The 17,612-nt window shown below is 37.3% G+C and overlaps 1 protein-coding gene across 1 annotated transcript in view; it reads right to left on the bottom strand.

Annotated features, from left to right (window-relative positions):
• Nucleotides 1-305: 305 nt before the first annotated feature.
• arfgef2 (ADP-ribosylation factor guanine nucleotide-exchange factor 2 (brefeldin A-inhibited)) overlaps nt 306-17,612 on the bottom strand; it is a 99,514-nt gene continuing 82,207 nt past the window's right edge. The window contains exons 35-39 of the mRNA XM_061924747.1: nt 15,417-15,556; nt 13,445-13,622; nt 13,220-13,358; nt 9,998-10,115; nt 306-1,230 (exon numbers count right to left, since the gene is read on the bottom strand). Of these exons, the coding sequence (XP_061780731.1) occupies nt 1,084-1,230; nt 9,998-10,115; nt 13,220-13,358; nt 13,445-13,622; nt 15,417-15,556 (722 nt within the window). The 3' untranslated portion in view covers nt 306-1,083. The remainder of the gene's footprint in view (nt 1,231-9,997; nt 10,116-13,219; nt 13,359-13,444; nt 13,623-15,416; nt 15,557-17,612) is intronic.

The following is a 17,612-nucleotide window of genomic DNA, read 5'->3' as shown; positions in this document are numbered from 1 at the left end:
GGCTGCTGCCCCCGCGACCTGACCTCGGATAAGCGGAAGAAGATGGATGGATGGATGGATGGATACCGATAATTTCCGATATTACATTTTAACGCAATTATCGGACATCTCTAATATTTAATCAGTATTTTCATTCTTAAAATACGTTTAATCACCAAATTAGCCCGAGGACTTTTTCCTCAAAAAGACTTATTTTCTCATAGGACTTTTTCTGGTAATATTACAACTTTGTTCTGATAAAACTAAATTTTTGGCACCTGACAAACTTTTCTAAGAACAGAAACAGCAGGAAATTGATCAGAATTCCAGTTTATTGATGACTTCATCAAATGCGCAAAGAGAACATCACAACATCGTAGAACCATATGGTGTTTTCATAACATGTCTATGGTATATTTTACACTGAATATTACACCGCAAACTCCAGTCTGCATTTTTTGCATTTATATATATATATGTATATATATTTATAGATTCCCTAGTTTTTAGGGAAGAAAATTAAGACACCCATCATTGCAAACAAAGGAATGATTCTCAGAAAACAAATATTTAAATGCACTTTTAAATAATTATACATTATTTTGTTTAAAAAAGAAGAAAAAGAATAAAGGCATGGACTTAACATACTGGCAAGTTTGACGTCTTTGCGAGTTATCCTGGGTCACTTTTGCATTTTTGGGAGGGCAAGGCGCTGCTGCCGAGACATAAACGTCGTATATTTTGCTCATGACGCCCGAATGTCCGAGCAGACTTTGAACGCAACACCGTCTCGTAAACAAGACACTGGTCAACACTGCAGTGAGGATCACACGCTGCTCTTGTCAGAGTGCTGACACATCACACACACACGCACGCACGCACACACACACACAAGGCAATAACACTGAGGTGAGATGGAAAATAAACATTGAGATGTTAAAAGCGAGCATGATGATGACACAAAAAAGACAAGAGGCAAAGGAAAAGAGGAGAATGACGACAACGACGACAACAACAGGCACAGGCGGCCAGAAGAGAGCAAGTGAAGTTTGTGTCAAGTATCTGGGACCGGAAGGAGAAGGAGACCACTAACGAGTGTCTTTATTAGTGTCCGTCTCCGGGGGCGGAGATGTGGAAGACGGAGCCGATGCGCAGGAAGAAGCGCCTCAGGACGGCTCGCAGCTCGGGGATCAGGTCGAACTGCATCACCTCACACAGGTGGGAGAAGTAACAGGAAGCGTGCGGCTTGAACTGCGAATAGAGGAGAGATGCCACTTGTTTGGGGTGTATTTGTATGGTGTACGACATGTAGAAGGTGGGCCAGGACACGGCATGCTGACATGGAATGACTGTAATGCAATCGCTCCTCGCTAGTTCTTTATGATAACACCTTTCTTCATAGAAATCAAATACTCCAAACGTATGACAAGTTAAAACTACGACTACATTTACTACGAAACACTACAGTCTTGTAATACATAATCCCACATTCATGTACTCTACATTATACTACATTCATGTACTGCATAATACCACATTCATGTACTCTACAAAATACTACATTCATGTACTACATAATCCCACATTTACATACTCTACATAATACTACATTCCTGTACTACATAATTACACATTTGTGTATAACATAATCCCACATTCACGTACTACATAATTCCACATTCATGTACTACATCATGCCACTTTTATGCATGCTAAGTAATACTTTATTCATGCACTACATAATACTACAATCATGTTCTACATAATTCCACATTTGTGTACTCTACATAATACTACTTAATGCATTCATGTACTCATTATTCCACATTTGTGTACCGTACATAATACTCTATTCATGCACTACATAATTCCACATTCATGTACTACATAATACCACATTAATGTACTACATAATACCACATTAATTTATTACATAATACCACATTAATGTACTACATAATACCACATTAATGTACTACATACCACATTCATGTACTACATAATTCTACAGTCCTGTACTCTACATAATTCCACATTCATGTACTACATCATGCCACTTTTATGTACTCTACGTAATACTCTATCCATGCACTACATAATCCCACAATTATGTACTCTACATAATACTACAATCATGTACTACATAATTCCACATTTGTGTACTCTACATAATACACTATTCATGCACTACATAATCCCACATTCATGTACTCTACATAATACTACATTCATGTACTACATAATTCCACATTTGTGTACTCTACATAATACACTATTCATGCACTACATAATCCCGCATTCATGTACTCTACATTCATGTACTGCATAATACCACATTGATTCTACAAAATACTACATTCATGTATTCTACAAAATACTACATACATGTACTACATAATCCCACAATCATGTACTACATAATCCAACATTTGTGTACTACATAATCCCACATTTACGTACTCTACATAATACTACATTCATGTACTACATAATTACACATTTGTGTATAACATAATCCTACAATCATGTACTCTACATAAAACTCAATTTGTGTACTAAATAATCCCGCATTCATGTACTACATAATCCCACATTCATGTACTACATCATGACATTTATGTACTCTACGTAATACTATTCATGCACTACATAATCCCACATTTATGTACTCTACATAATACTACATTTATGTACTACATAATTCCACATTTGTGTATACTACATTAATGCACTACATAATTCCACATTCATGTACTACATAATACCACATTAATGTACTACATAATACCACATTCATGTACTACATAATTCCACAGTCCTGTACTCTACATAATTCCACATTCATGTACTACATCATGACATTTATGTACTCTACGTAATACTATTCATGCACTACATAATCCCACATTTATGTACTCTACATAATACTACATTTATGTACTACATAATTCCACATTTGTGTACACTACATTAATGCACTACATAATTCCACATTCATGTACTACATAATACCACATTAATGTACTACATAATACCACATTCATGTACTACATAATTCCACAGTCCTGTACTCTACATAATTCCACATTCATGTACTACATCATGCCACTTTTATGTACTCTACATAATACTCTATCCATGCACTACATAATTCCACATTTGTGTATACTACATTCATGTACTACATAATTCCACATTTGTGCATTCTACATAATACACTATTCATGCACTACTAAGGCTGCAGCTAACGATTATTTTTCTATCGATTAATCTATAGATTATTTTTTTTTCGATTAATCGGTTAATCTATAGATTATTTTTTCGATTAATCTATAGATTATTTTTCCTTTTACCGATTATTTTTTTTATTTAAAATGAAGATGAAAAAATAAATGTTGGCCAGTTTTTTCAAAAGGCATGACTTTTATATACAAAAAAAAAAGTATGGCCACTCAGTCAACATTGACAACAACATGACAAAATATTCTGTAACAATGTAAACATTTAAAACTTTTAACATTTAACAAAATTAAAAGTAGCTTATTTGCTTTTTAATGTGCAAATATAAAAGTAAACATCCAGTGCAAATCTTAATATTCTGCAATAGTATAAGCATTTCTAAAGTAAAAGTATTGCTTATTTTGCTTTAAAATGTGCAAAAATAAAGATAAACATCCAATACAAAAAAGTGCAAAACGAAATATTCTGTAACAGTGTAAACATTTCAACAAAAGTAAAAGTATTGCTTATTTTGCTTAATAACACAACAATGATAGTATGATTAAAGTGAAAGTTAATTGTTGGTTTGTACATAGTATATGTAACTGTTAATGTTGTAAAAGGTATTTGCACAACTAATTAACGTTAGCGTTAAAGAGGAGCGCGTCTTTGTAAACACTGAACAGGCATGCCAAACGCGCCTCTCAGAGCGAAACAGTGTTTTAGTTTATGAATTTACAACACAGATACAAATGACACATTCATGATTTTGTGTAATGATGACAATGTATACTCACGCGGACGATTGACTAGTTGATGGTGATGGCAAGAACGCTGTCGGGTGTTTTCTTTTCAAATGTTCCTTCATAGCCGTTGTGCTGCTATGATAGGCCATTTCCGCTCGACACAGTGTGCATACAACAACTGTCAAGTGTTTTGCTTTTTTCGCTGTGCTTATCCCACACTTGAAGGGATGTACCAATGCTGAATGTGGCTTCTGGATTTCACTCAAAAGACCAGACAGTAGTTACTTTTTCCTTTTATTTTCCTTTAGTTTGCAACAGTTTTTCCAACCAAGAAACAGCTTCTTTTTTCTTCTTTAGTCTTTTTAGCAGTCTTTAGCAGTGTTAATAGACTTTAGTTTCTTTAGCTGTCATTAGCTGTCTTTAGTAGCCTTTAGTAGCCTTTAGCTTCTTTAGTAGGTGAAAAACCTTTAAGGACAAAACACCACAAGATTAACATGCTGTAAAAAATCAATCAATTATCAATCCCATAATTTACAACTATTAATTAGCTATCAAAATCTTAACCATTAAACAAGTGCAAGAAAATGGACACATCTTTTCCCTTTAAGTTAAAACAGATTTTAAATAAATTGTCTCAACATAAATGCACCAAGATACATATAAAATACATTTAACACCAGAAACACAATAGATAAATGCAACAGAAAACCCAATATGCAAATACATAAATACCTAACCAATTAACCACCTATTTAGATACATATTTAAAATCCATATTCAATATAAATATATTATTAATTTAGCAGTGAAACACTCAATCTTAAACGCTGTCTACTGGTAGAAAAATGCCCCTTTTTCTACGCCCTCACCAACACAGTTAAATCCAACACTTTAAATTGAGCGACTTCCCCCTCCTGATGAAGCAAACTGCTCCAACATTTATCAAACTAAGCAAAGAATATCAACACTAAACAACAGTTACATAACACACTGTGTGTATTTAGCCTCCAGACTAAGCACGCTACATGCACACAACCCCCCCTCCCATCTCACCAGCGCAACAGGTGCGCCACACCCACGAAGAGAAATATTAAATCTTACATACTTTTGGCACAACTCTGGGTTATCTGTAATGAACTAAACCTTTTTCCACTCTGCGCTGGCGTCTTTTGTACTCCTTGATTTGACACAGCGGTCTAATTACCGGGCTCGCGCACCAGCAGATGAGACAGGAGCGCGCCGCGTTATACCTGCGCGCGAACGTAAACTGATCGGCTCTGATTTTATAAGCCGACTGGCCGAAATAATGCCGAATTATATACATTTGTTTATTGAAATACTCCCACACTTTTGACGACTTTTGGCGTGCTTTTTTTCCCTCGCTCGCACCGCTCGCATCATCTGCTTTGCGCTCCGCCATGACGGCAGTGTGACGTAAATATGCGACGCGTCGAAGCATAAAAACGACGTCGACGTATTTACGTAACCGATGACGTCGACTACGTCAACGCGTCGTTTCAGCCTTATGCACTACATACCGGTAATACCACATTCATGTACTACATAATACTACATTCATGTATTACATAATCCCACATACATGTACTACATCATGACACTTTTATGTACTCTAAGTAATACTCTATTGATGCACTACATAATCCCACATTTATGTACTCTACACAATACTACATTCATGTACTACATAATTACACATTTGTGTACTCTACATTATACTACTTAACACTACATTCATGTACTACATAATCCCACATTTGTGTACTCTACATTATCCCACATTCATGCACTACATAATTCCACATTCATGTACTACATAATACCACATTCATGTACTACATAATATCACATTCATGTACTACATAATATCACATTCATGTACTACATAATACCACATTCATGTACTACATAATACCACATTTATGTACTCTACACAATTCCACATTTATGAACGACATCATCCCACATTCATGTACTCTACATAATACTACATTATTGTACTACATATTACCAAACTCATGTAGTCTACATAGTACTACATTCATGTACTACATAATCCCACATTTATGTACTAAATAAAACCATATTAATGTTCTACCTAATCCCACATCAGCGTACTCTACATAATACTACAACCATGTACTACATAATCCCACATTTATGTACTACACAAAACCATATTAATGTGCTACCTAATCCCACATCCATGTACTCTACATATTACTACAATCATGTACTGTATAATAATACATCAAGTACGCAATAACGACGTTTCATTCACACAATTGCTCCTCCCACAAGTAATACTACACGTGTGTAATAAACACAAATTATTATTGCAAATGCTCCTTTTACAAGTAATACTACATTTTTGTATAATAAAAAAGTAATTCTTGTGATTGCTCTTCTCACAAGTGATACTGCATCTGTGTGTAATCAAGGCAAGTTATTTTATTACTGCAATTGCTACTCTCACAGGTAATACTCATCTGTGTGTAATAAAAACAAGTTATTTTATTATGGCAAATGATCCTCTCACAAGAAATATTACATCTTTGTATAATAGATAAGTTATTGCAATTGCTCCTCAGAGGTAATACTCCAATTGTGTGTAACAAAGGCAAGTTATTTTGTTACTGTGCTTGCTCCTCTCACAAGTAATACTACATCTGTGTGTAATTAACATTCGTTTTCATTGCAATTGCTCCTCTCACAAGAAATACTACATCGTTGTATAACAAAGATTAATTATTATTGCGATTACTCCTCTCACAAGTGATCCTCATCTGTGTGTAATAAAGACACATTATTTTATTCATGCAATTGCTCTTCTTACAAGTAATACTACATCTGTGTGTAATAAACAACTGTTATTTTATTACTGCAATTGCTCATCTAATAAGTAATACTACATTTCTGTGTAATAACCAAAAGGTATTATTGTGATTGCTCCTCTCAAGAAAGATTACATCAGTGGATAATAAAGATTAGTTAATATTGCAATAGCCCCTTTCACAGGTGGTACTAGGGCCCAATGTGTATAATAAAGGCACCTTTTTTTTTAAACTGCAATTGCTCCTCACACAGGTAACACAACATATGTGTGTAACAAACAAGTTATTTTATTACTGCAATTGCTCCTTTTATAAGTACTACTACATCTATGTGTAATAGACAAGTTATTTTTTTTATTACTGCAATTGCTCCTCTCACAAGTAATGCTACATCTGTGTGTAATTAAAAAAAATATTACTGCAATTGCTCATCTAACAAGTAATACTACATCTCTGTGTAATAACCAAACATTATTATTGTGATTGCTCCTCTCAAGAAATGTTGCATCTGTGTATAATAAAGATGAGTTAATATTGTGATAGCTCCTCTCACAGGTGGTACTCCATCTGTGTGTAATAAAGGCAAGTTATTATATTACAGTCATTGCTCCTCTCATAATACTACATCTGAGCGTAATTAGCACAAGTTTTTGTTGCAATTGCTCCTCACAAAAAATATTACATCATTGGAAAATAATGATTATTGCGATTACTCCTCTCACAGGTGATACTCATCTGTGTGTAATAAAGACACATTTTATTACTGCAATTGCTCCTCTCACAAGTAATACTACATTTGTGTGTATCAAACAAGTTATTTTATTACTGCAATTGCTCATCTAACAAGTAATACTACATGTGTGTGTAATAACCAAAAGTTATTATTGTGATTGCTCCTTTCAATAAATATTACATCTGTGTTTAGAAAATATTAGTTAATATTGCGATAGCTCCTCTCACAGGTGGTACTCCATCTGTGTGTAATAAAGGGAAGTTATATTACTGTGATTGCTCCTCTCACAAGTAATACTATGTCTGTGTGTAATAAAGGCAAGTTATTTCATTATTGTGATTGCTCTTCAACCAAAGCAATACAACATCAGCGTGTAAAACAGATGAGTTATTATTGCGATCGCTCCTCCAACAAGCAATACTACATCTTTGTGTAATAAACACAAGTTAGTATTGTGATTGCTCCTCTCCTAAGTGATACATTTGTGTGTAATAAAGGTGAATTATTGTAGTACTGCATTTGCTCCTCCAACAAATAATACTACATCTGTGTCTAATGACGACAAGTTATTTTATTTGTACAATTACTCATCTCACAAGTTATACTACATCCGTGAGTAATAAAGACAAGTTAATATTGCGATTGCTCCTCCCACACACAATACTCTGTAATAAAGGCGAGTTATCTTTTTACTGGAATTGCTTCTCCCACAAATAGTGCATCTGTGTGTATTAAAGATGAGTTATTTTATTAAGGTGTTTGCTCCACTCACAAGCAATACAAAATCGGTGTATAATAAAGATAAGTTATTGTTGCGATTGCTCCTCCCACAAGTAACAACTTCTGTGTGTCATAAAGACACGTTATTTTATTACTGCAAATGCCCCTCTCACATGTAATACTACATATGTGTGCAATACAGACAAGTAAATACTGTGATTGCTCCTCCCTTAAGTAACACATCTTGTGTGTGTCATGAAGACAGTCATTTTATCACTGCAAATGCTCCTCTCAAGTAATACTACATATGCATGCCATACAGACAAGTCAATATTGCGATTGCTCCTCCCTCAAGTAACAACTTCTGCGTGTCAAGAAGACACGTTATTTTATTACTGCAAATGCTCCTCTCACAAGTAATACTGCATATGTGTGCAATACAGACAAGTCAATATTGCGATTGCTCCTCCCTCAAGTAATACTACATCGGTGTGTAATAAAGACACGTTATTTTATTACTGCAAATGCTCCTCTCACAAGTAATACTACATATGTGTGCAATACAGACAAATACTGCGATTGCTTCTCCCTTAAGCAACACATCTTCTGTGTGTCATGAAGACATGTTATTTTATCACTGCAAATGCTCCTCTCAAGTAATACTACATATGCATGCCATACAGACAAGTCAATATTGCGAGTGCCCCTCCCTCAAGTAACAACTTCTGCGTGTCATAAAGACACGTTATTTTATTACTGCAAATGCCCCTCTCACAAGTAATACTGCATATGTGTGCAATACAGACAAGTCAATATTGCGATTGCTCCTCCCTCAAGTAATACTACATCGCTGTGTAATAAAGACATGTCATTGTATTACTGCAAATGCTCCTCTCACAAGTAATACTACATATGTGTGCAATACAGACAAATATTGCGATTGCTTCTCCCTTAAGTAACACGTCTTCAGTGTGTCATGAAGACGTGTAATTTTATCACTGCAAATGCTCCTCTCACAAGTTATACTACATATGCATGCCATACAGACAAGTCAACACTGCGATTGCTCCTCCCTTAAGTAACACATCTTCTGTGTGTCATAAAGACACGTTATGTTATCACTGCAAATGCTCCTCTCACAAGTAATACTACATATGCGTGCCATACAGACAAGTCAATATTGCGATTGCTCCTCCCTCAAGTAATACTACATCGTTGTGTAATAAAGACGTGTCATTTTATCACTGCAAATGCTCCTCTCACAAGTAATACTACATATGTGTGCAATACAGACAAGTCAACACTGCGATTGCTCCTCCCTTAAGTAACACACCTTCTGTGTGTCATAAAGACAAGGTATTTTATTACTGCAAATGCTCCTCTCACAAGTAATACTACATATGTGTGCAAAACAGACAAGTAAATACTGTGATTGCTCCTCCCTTAAGTAACACATCTTTTGTGTGTCATAAAGACAAGTTATGTTATCACTGCAAATGCTCCTCTCACAAGTAATACTACATATGCGTGCCATACAGACAAGTCAATATTGCGATTGCTCCTCCCTCAAGTAATACTACATCGGTGTCTACAAAAAATGTGTCATTTTATGACTGTGATTTGTCTTCCTACAAATAATCCATGGTGTGTTGTGTGTGTGTGTGTGTGTGTGTGTGTGTGTGTGTGTGTGTGTGTGTGTGTGTGTGTGTGTGTGTGTGTGTGTGTGTGTGTGTGTGTGTGTGTGTTGCCTTGTGGTCGGGCATCCTGAGCGTCCTGGTGAGCAGCAGCATGAGTAAACTGTTCCAAGCTTCTCTGTGACTCTCAGAAGTCAAACTGATGAAGTACGACAAAGCTTCACTGCACACCCTAAACCAAACAAAAACACAACATGTAGTCATCATGCACATATTATTGCTGAGTCAGCAGCGTGATAAATGAGTTGTTGTTCATGGTGTGGTAAGAAGCAAGAGTTACTGCTGTAACGACAAGCGACATTCACAAACAGTCCCATTACAATGTGTTTATTGCGGCGGGCGAACAGGTAAGTGCAAATCTATTTGTGGCGATCCAAATGTGAAATGTCAAAGGAATGTATGGCAAACACTGAGCTCCCTCCTCTACACAGTCTAATACATAATGATGTATATTTATAATTCATTTCAGAAAAAATGCTGTAAAAACCACAGTAAATTTCACAATTTTACCATGAAATCTATTGCTACTTTTACATTGCACAAATTGATGGATAACTTGCTTTGAAATCATTATTATTACCGTATTTTTCGGACAATAAGTCGCAGTTTTTTTCATAGTTTGGCCGGGGGTGCGACTTATACTCAGGAGCGACTTATGTGTGAAATTATTAACACATTACCGTAAAATATCAAATAATATTATTTAGCTCATTCACGTAAGAGACTAGACGTATAAGATTTCATGGGATTTAGGGATTAGGAGTGGACAGATAGTTTGGTAAACGTATAGCATGTTCTATATGTTATAGTTATTTGAATGACTCTTACCATAATATGTTACGTTAACATACCAGGCACGTTCTCAGTTGGTTATTTATGCCTCATATAACGTACACTTATTCAGCCTGTTGTTCACTATTCTTTATTTATTTTAAATTGCCTTTCAAATGTCTATTCGTGATGTTGGGTTTTATCAAATAAATTTCCCCCCAAAATGCGACTTATACTCCAGTGCGACTTATATATTTTTTTCCTTATTTATTATGCATTTTCGGCCGGTGCGACTTATAATCCGGAGCGATTTATACTCCGAAAAATACGGTAGTATTTATATCTATTTAAAAAATGATTTGAATGTTTGATAACATATTTTTGCATAATTAGACAATATTTAAAGGGGAACATTATCACCAGACCTATGTAAGCGTCAATATATACCTTGATGTTGCAGAAAAAAGACCATATATTTTTTTAACCGATTTCCGAACTCTAAATGGGTGAATTTTGGCGAATTAAACGCCTTTCTATTATCACAACGTGACGTCACATCGGGAAGCAATCCGCCATTTTCTCACTTTCGTCTGTGTGTTGTCGGAGGGTGTAACAACACGAACAGGGATGGATTCAAGTTGCACCAGTGGCCCAAAGATGCGAAAGTGGCAAAAAATTGGACGAAATTTGTTCAAAATACGAGGCTGTGGGGAAAGCCGACGAAATGGTCAGTCGTTTGTTCCGCACACTTTACCGACGAAAGCTATGCTACGACAGAGATGGCAAGAATGTGTGGATATCCTGCGACACTCAAAGCAGATGCTGACATCAACTCCAAAATTGGACAGATCAGCTTTCAGGAAAAGAGAGCGGATGAGGGTATGTCTACAGAATATATCAATTGATGAAAACTTTATTCATTACTCGCGGTTTTACGTAAATTATTATACCTAAACTGTGTTTACCAATAATTTAGCTTAAAAACATTTATTTTTTTCAATCATTCGAGTACATTTGGGTAGTCTTGTGTAATGCAGTATTTTGTGTCTATTTAGGTATGGTTAACCTGAGTGCTGAAATCGTGGAAAAATATATGTTCTTAGCGCGCCTGAAATGGGCTGTCTGCACTCTCAAAGTGCATGTTGTTGCCAAATGTATTTCATATGCTGTAAACCTAGTTCATAGTTGTTAGTTTCCTTTAATGCCAAACAAACACATACCAATCGTTGGTTAGAAGGCGATCGCCGAATTCGTCCTCGCTTTCTCCCGTGTCGCTGGCTGTCGTGTCGTTTTCGTCGGTTTCACTTGCATACGGTTCAAACCGATATGGTTCAATAGCTTCAGTTTCTTCTTCAATTTCGTTTTCGCTACCTGCCTCCACACTACAACCATCCGTTTCAATACATGCGTAATCTGTTGAATTGCTTAAGCCGCTGAAATCCGAGTCTGAATCCGAGCTAAGGTCGCTATAATTTGCTGTTCTATCCGCCATGTTTGTTTGTATTGGCATCACTATGTGACGTCACAGGAAAATGGACGGGTGTATATAACGATGGTTAAAATCAGGCACTTTGAAGCTTCTTTTAGGGATATTGCGTGATGGGTAAAATTTTGAAAAAAACTTCGAAAAATAAAATAAGCCACTGGGAACTGATTTTTAATGGTTTTAACCCTTCTGAAATTGTGATAATGTTCCCCTTTAAGTTATAATGGTTTGCGATTACACAGAGTACATCTTTTTTTTCTCCCAAAATACAAATAAATAATACATTTAGTAAGAAAATTTACAGTACTTTACTTATACATATCATTTCCAGGCATTCAAGGGCCAAATAAAATGAAGTGGCGGGCCACATCAGGCCCCCGGGCCTTGAGTTTGACATCTTTGTAATAGTGTATAGTGTTTCTGTACATACTAAGTAAGTACATTTTATTTATAAAGCACTTTTCGCAGATAAAAAGCACAAAGTGCTGTACAAACAGGTAAATTAATACAACAGGGGCAACATCATAGAAAGTATATTTATATATCATAGTGTGTAGTTATATAGTAAAGAGTGTATAGAGTGCCTACTATAGAGCGTTTTGTGACCCCTTAAGTCATCCATCCATCCATCCATTTTCTAGTGTTTGTCCCTCCCGGGGTCGTGGGGGTGCCTGGAGCCTATCCCAACTGCATTTGGGCGGAAGGCGGGGTACACCCTGGACAAGTCGCAACCTCACCACAGGGCCAACACAGACAACATTCACACTCACATTCACACACTAGGGCCAATTTAGTGTTGCCAATCAACCTAACCCCGTATGTATGTCTTTGGAGGTGGAAGGAAGCCGGAGTGCCGGGGAACCCACGCAGTCAGTCAAAGATAATTGTTAATGTGAAGATGCTCCAATATGGAAAGCGTTGTGTTCTTGTCTGGATGTGTGTTCCTGTTTAAGGTCCAAAGTCCTTTGATCTTGGTATTTTATAACCATGACAATCAAGTAGTGTATTATTGTACTCACAGCAGGAGGCGTGTTTGGATGTCAGGCCAAGAGTCCTGCAGTTTTGGATCGGAATACATTCTGAATAAAATCCTCAGGCTGCAGGCCAGACTGCTGGTTTCCTGCTTCAACAAATTGGGCTTGGACTTTCCTTTAAAGCCTGCACATTGATAATGATAGAATTACATGAATGTATTCTACTACGGAGCACATACAGTATGGCGAACAGGTTGAAGGTCTTTGTACCTGCCCTCCACAGGGCCGTCCTCTGTTCATTGTTGGAGTTGAAGTCCTTGGCGAAGCTGTGCGACTCCAAAAGACAGTCCAGCAGCTTGAAGAGGTGAGCCGAAGTCATGAGTCTGTACATGCCCTCGTCGCAAGAAGCGTCTCCTCCGTCCGTCAAACACTCTTCCACTGCATCACGCTGACAAAATGACAATAACTTGACTTATACGTATACTAACACTTACTGTACATACTACAAACCCCGTTTCCATATGAGTTGGGAAATTGTGTTGGATGTAAATATAAACGAAATACAATGATTTGCAAATCATTTTCAACCAATATTTGATGTTCAAACTGATAAACCTTTTTTTTTTGTGCAAATAATCATTAACTTTAGAATTTGATGCCAGCAACACGTGACAAAGAAGTTGGGAAAGGTGGCAATAAATACTGATAAAGTTGAGGAATGCTCATCAAATAATTATTTGGAACATCCCACAGGTGAATAGGCACATTGGGAACAGGTGGGTGCCATGATTGGGTATAAAAGTAGATCCCATGAAATGCTCAGTCATTCACAAACAAGGATGGGGCGAGGGTCACCACTTTGTCAACAAATGCGTGAGCAAATTGTTGAACAGTTTAAGAAAAACCTTTCTCAACCAGCTATTGCAAGGAATTTAGGGATTTCACCATCTACGGTCCGTAATATCATCAAAGGGTTCAGAGAATCTGGAGAAATCACTGCACGTAAGCAGCTAAGCCCGTGACCTTTGATCCCTCAGGCTGTACTGCATCAACAAGCAACATCAGTGTGTAAAGGATATCACCACATGGGCTCAGGAACACTTCAGAAACCCACTGTCAGTAACTACAGTTGGTCGCTACATCTGTAAGTGCAAGTTAAAACTCTCCTATGCAAGGCGAAAACCGTTTATCAACAACACCCAGAAACGCCGTCGGCTTCGCTGGGCCTGAGCTCATCTAAGATGGACTGATACAAAGTGGAAAAGTGTTCTGTGGTCTGACGAGTCCACATTTCAAATTGTTTTTGGAAACTGTGGACGTCATGTCCTCCGGAACAAAGAGGAAAAGAACCATCCCGATTGTTATAGGCGCAAAGTTGAAAAGCCAGCATCTGTGATGGTATGGGGGTGTATTAGTGCCCAAGACATGGGTAACTTACACATCTGTGAAGGCGCCATTAATGCTGAAAGGTACATACAGGTTTTGGCGCAACATATGTTGCCATCCAAGCAACGTTACCATGGACGCCCCTGCTTATTTCAGCAAAACAATGCCAAGCCACGTGTTACATCAACGTGGCTTCATAGTAAAAGAGTGCGGGTACTAGACTGGCCTGCCTGTAGTCCAGACCTGTCTCCCATTGAAAATGTGTGGCGCATTATGAAGCTTAAAATACCACAACGGAGACCCCTGGACTGTTGAACAACTTAAGCTGTACATCAAGCAAGAATGGGAAAGAATTCCACCTGAGAAGCTTAAAAAATGTGTTTCCTCAGTTCCCAAACGTTTACTGAGTGTTGTTAAAAGGAAAGGCCATGTAACACAGTGGTGAACATGCCCTTTCCCAACTACTTTGGCACGTGTTGCAGCCATGAAATTCTAAGTTAATTATTTGCAAAAAAAAAAAAAGTTTATGAGTTTGAACATCAAATATCTTGTCTTTGTAGTGCATTCAATTGAATATGGGTTGAAAAGGATTTGCAAATCATTGTATTCCGTTTATATTTACATCTAACACAATTTCCCAACTCATATGGAAACGGGGTTTTTACAATATAGTGTCATGTCAACACTGTATAGGACTTATAACAACACTTATATACTGCACTATATACAGTATACTAAGTGAGTGTTTATATCAAAACTGTTTTACTATAGCGATAATTTATACAAACAGTCACATGCTAAATTGTGTGTATTTTGGTAGGTATTGGCAGACCGAAAAAGACGGCACGTGGCTTACCTGTGCGGCGGCCATGTTGTCAGCGTCCTCTTTCTTGCTCGTGGACGGGTAGAAGACGATGTTGTCTATGGTCTGGATAAGCTCCAACTGGACCACACATTTGATGAGCAGACCTGCGAACAGCTTGTGGTCCGACACTCCTGGAAGGATTATTTGAAGACTTATTGCCCATAGTAGTACAAAAATAAATGTTACTCGTACAATCATCAGCTGAATACTGTAATAATAATGAAAATAATCACAAGCAAACAACTCTGTGTTGTGACTGCCTTCACACGGTGCAGAGATTTTTACATTTACATTACATTACATTCAGTCCATTTCCTGTTATATGGTAATTAGAGATGTCCGATAATGGCTTTTTTGCCGATATCCGATATTCCAATATTGTCCAACTCTTAATTACCGATTCCGATATCAACCGATACCGATATATACGGTCGTGGAATTAACGCATTATTATGCCTAACTTTGTTATGATGCCCCGCTGGATGCATTAAACAATGTAACAAGGTTTTCCAAAATAAATCAACTCAAGTTATGGAAAAAAAATGCCAACATGGCCTTGGGGTGTTTTTTGTTGTATTTTTGTTTTTTCTCGGCGGAGTCTTTAAGCGACAACTGTGTGGTACTACTTTTTTTCGGTGTTTGCTTTTCATCCATCTTCCGCTTGTATTCATCGTGTATCTCCTTATGATTCTTGAAGAGGTGGGAGATCAACTTGCTCGTATTAAAGGAGGCCGTCTTGGTTCCTCCTCGCATAACCAACTTTTTGCAGTCATTGCAAATTGCCAGTTTTTTATCCGTCAGAGACACTTTAAAATAATCCCAAACCATAGACATGGTGTCGTTAGTCAGTCACCGAGCGAGCTCGCTTGTTAGCCACGGCTACAGCACCGGCAACAACACATTCTTGTTGTTTTTATGCAACTGCTTCTGTACCGCTCCGTACAGTGCCGTTTTAAAAAGTCATACATTTTATTTTTTGAAACAGATACAGATAATTTCCGATATTACATTTTAAAGCATTTATCGGCCGATAATATCGGCAGTCCGATATAATCGGACATCTCTAATGGTAATCATTACACCTTAGTGGTGGCATCTAAAAAAAGAGTTGATCTTTTAGACTAGGGCTGTCCAAAATACGGCCCATGGGTATGTGCAGCCTGCGACACATCACAAGTTTAACAAAAAGATTGGCCCGCGGCGTGGTTTTGCCTCAGTTTAGCTCACTAGGAGTCAATTCGGAGTGATCTTGTCGCCCTCTTGTGCGCAAAGTTACAAACGACCATCACTGATCATTAGTTTCATTTGGGAACCAATTGAGTACAGCATCAGTTTATATGACACAATCCAAATATATGAGGGGCCGTTATTCAGAATTACCTCTTACATAAACTACTGAAATGCTCTCACATAAACAACTGAAATGTTTTTCTCTCACACACACTACTGAAACACTCTTATAAACACTACTGAAATGCTCTCACATAAACAACTGAAATGTTTTTCTCTCACACACACTAGTGAAACACTCTTATACACACTACTGGGCGGCAATTATTGGTGACCGGAACCGGAATGCAACCTCTCTCATACACACTGGTAAGATGCTCTCATACACATAACTGAAATCCTTGCACACATACTACTGAAATTGTTGTCTCTCACACGCACGTGGTGTGTGTGTGTGTGCGTGAGAGAAAAACATTTTAGTTGCTTATGTGAGAGCATTTCAGTAGTGTATGTGAGAGCAGTTCAGTAGTGTATGTGAGAGCAGTTCAGTAGTGTATGTGAGAGCATTTCAGTAGTGTATGTGAGAGCATTTCAGTAGTGTATGTGAGAGCTTTTCAGTAGTGTGAGAGCATTTCAGTAGTGTATGTGAGAGCATTTCAGTAGTGTATGTGAGAGGATTTCAGTAGTGTGTGTGAGAGAAAAACATTTCAGTTGTTTATGTGAGAGCATTTCAGTAGTGTGTATAAGAGTGTTTCAGTAATGTGTATAAGAGTGTTTCAGTAGTGTGTGAGAGAAAAACATTTCAGTTGTTTATGTGAGAGCATTTCAGTAGTGTATGAAAGAGGTAATTCCGAATAATGTCCCTAACGGCCCCTCATACAAACAACTTTTCCCACTCATGGTATAAATTGACTATAAACATCAAATAAAGTCAACACAAGGTCCCCCATAACACAC

The sequence above is a fragment of the Nerophis lumbriciformis genome, linkage group LG01 (assembly GCF_033978685.3).
Source record: "Nerophis lumbriciformis linkage group LG01, RoL_Nlum_v2.1, whole genome shotgun sequence".
NCBI lineage: Eukaryota > Metazoa > Chordata > Actinopteri > Syngnathiformes > Syngnathidae > Nerophis > Nerophis lumbriciformis.
Note: the sequence above shows the minus strand (reverse complement) of the source record. Positions and strands in the feature narration are given on the sequence as shown.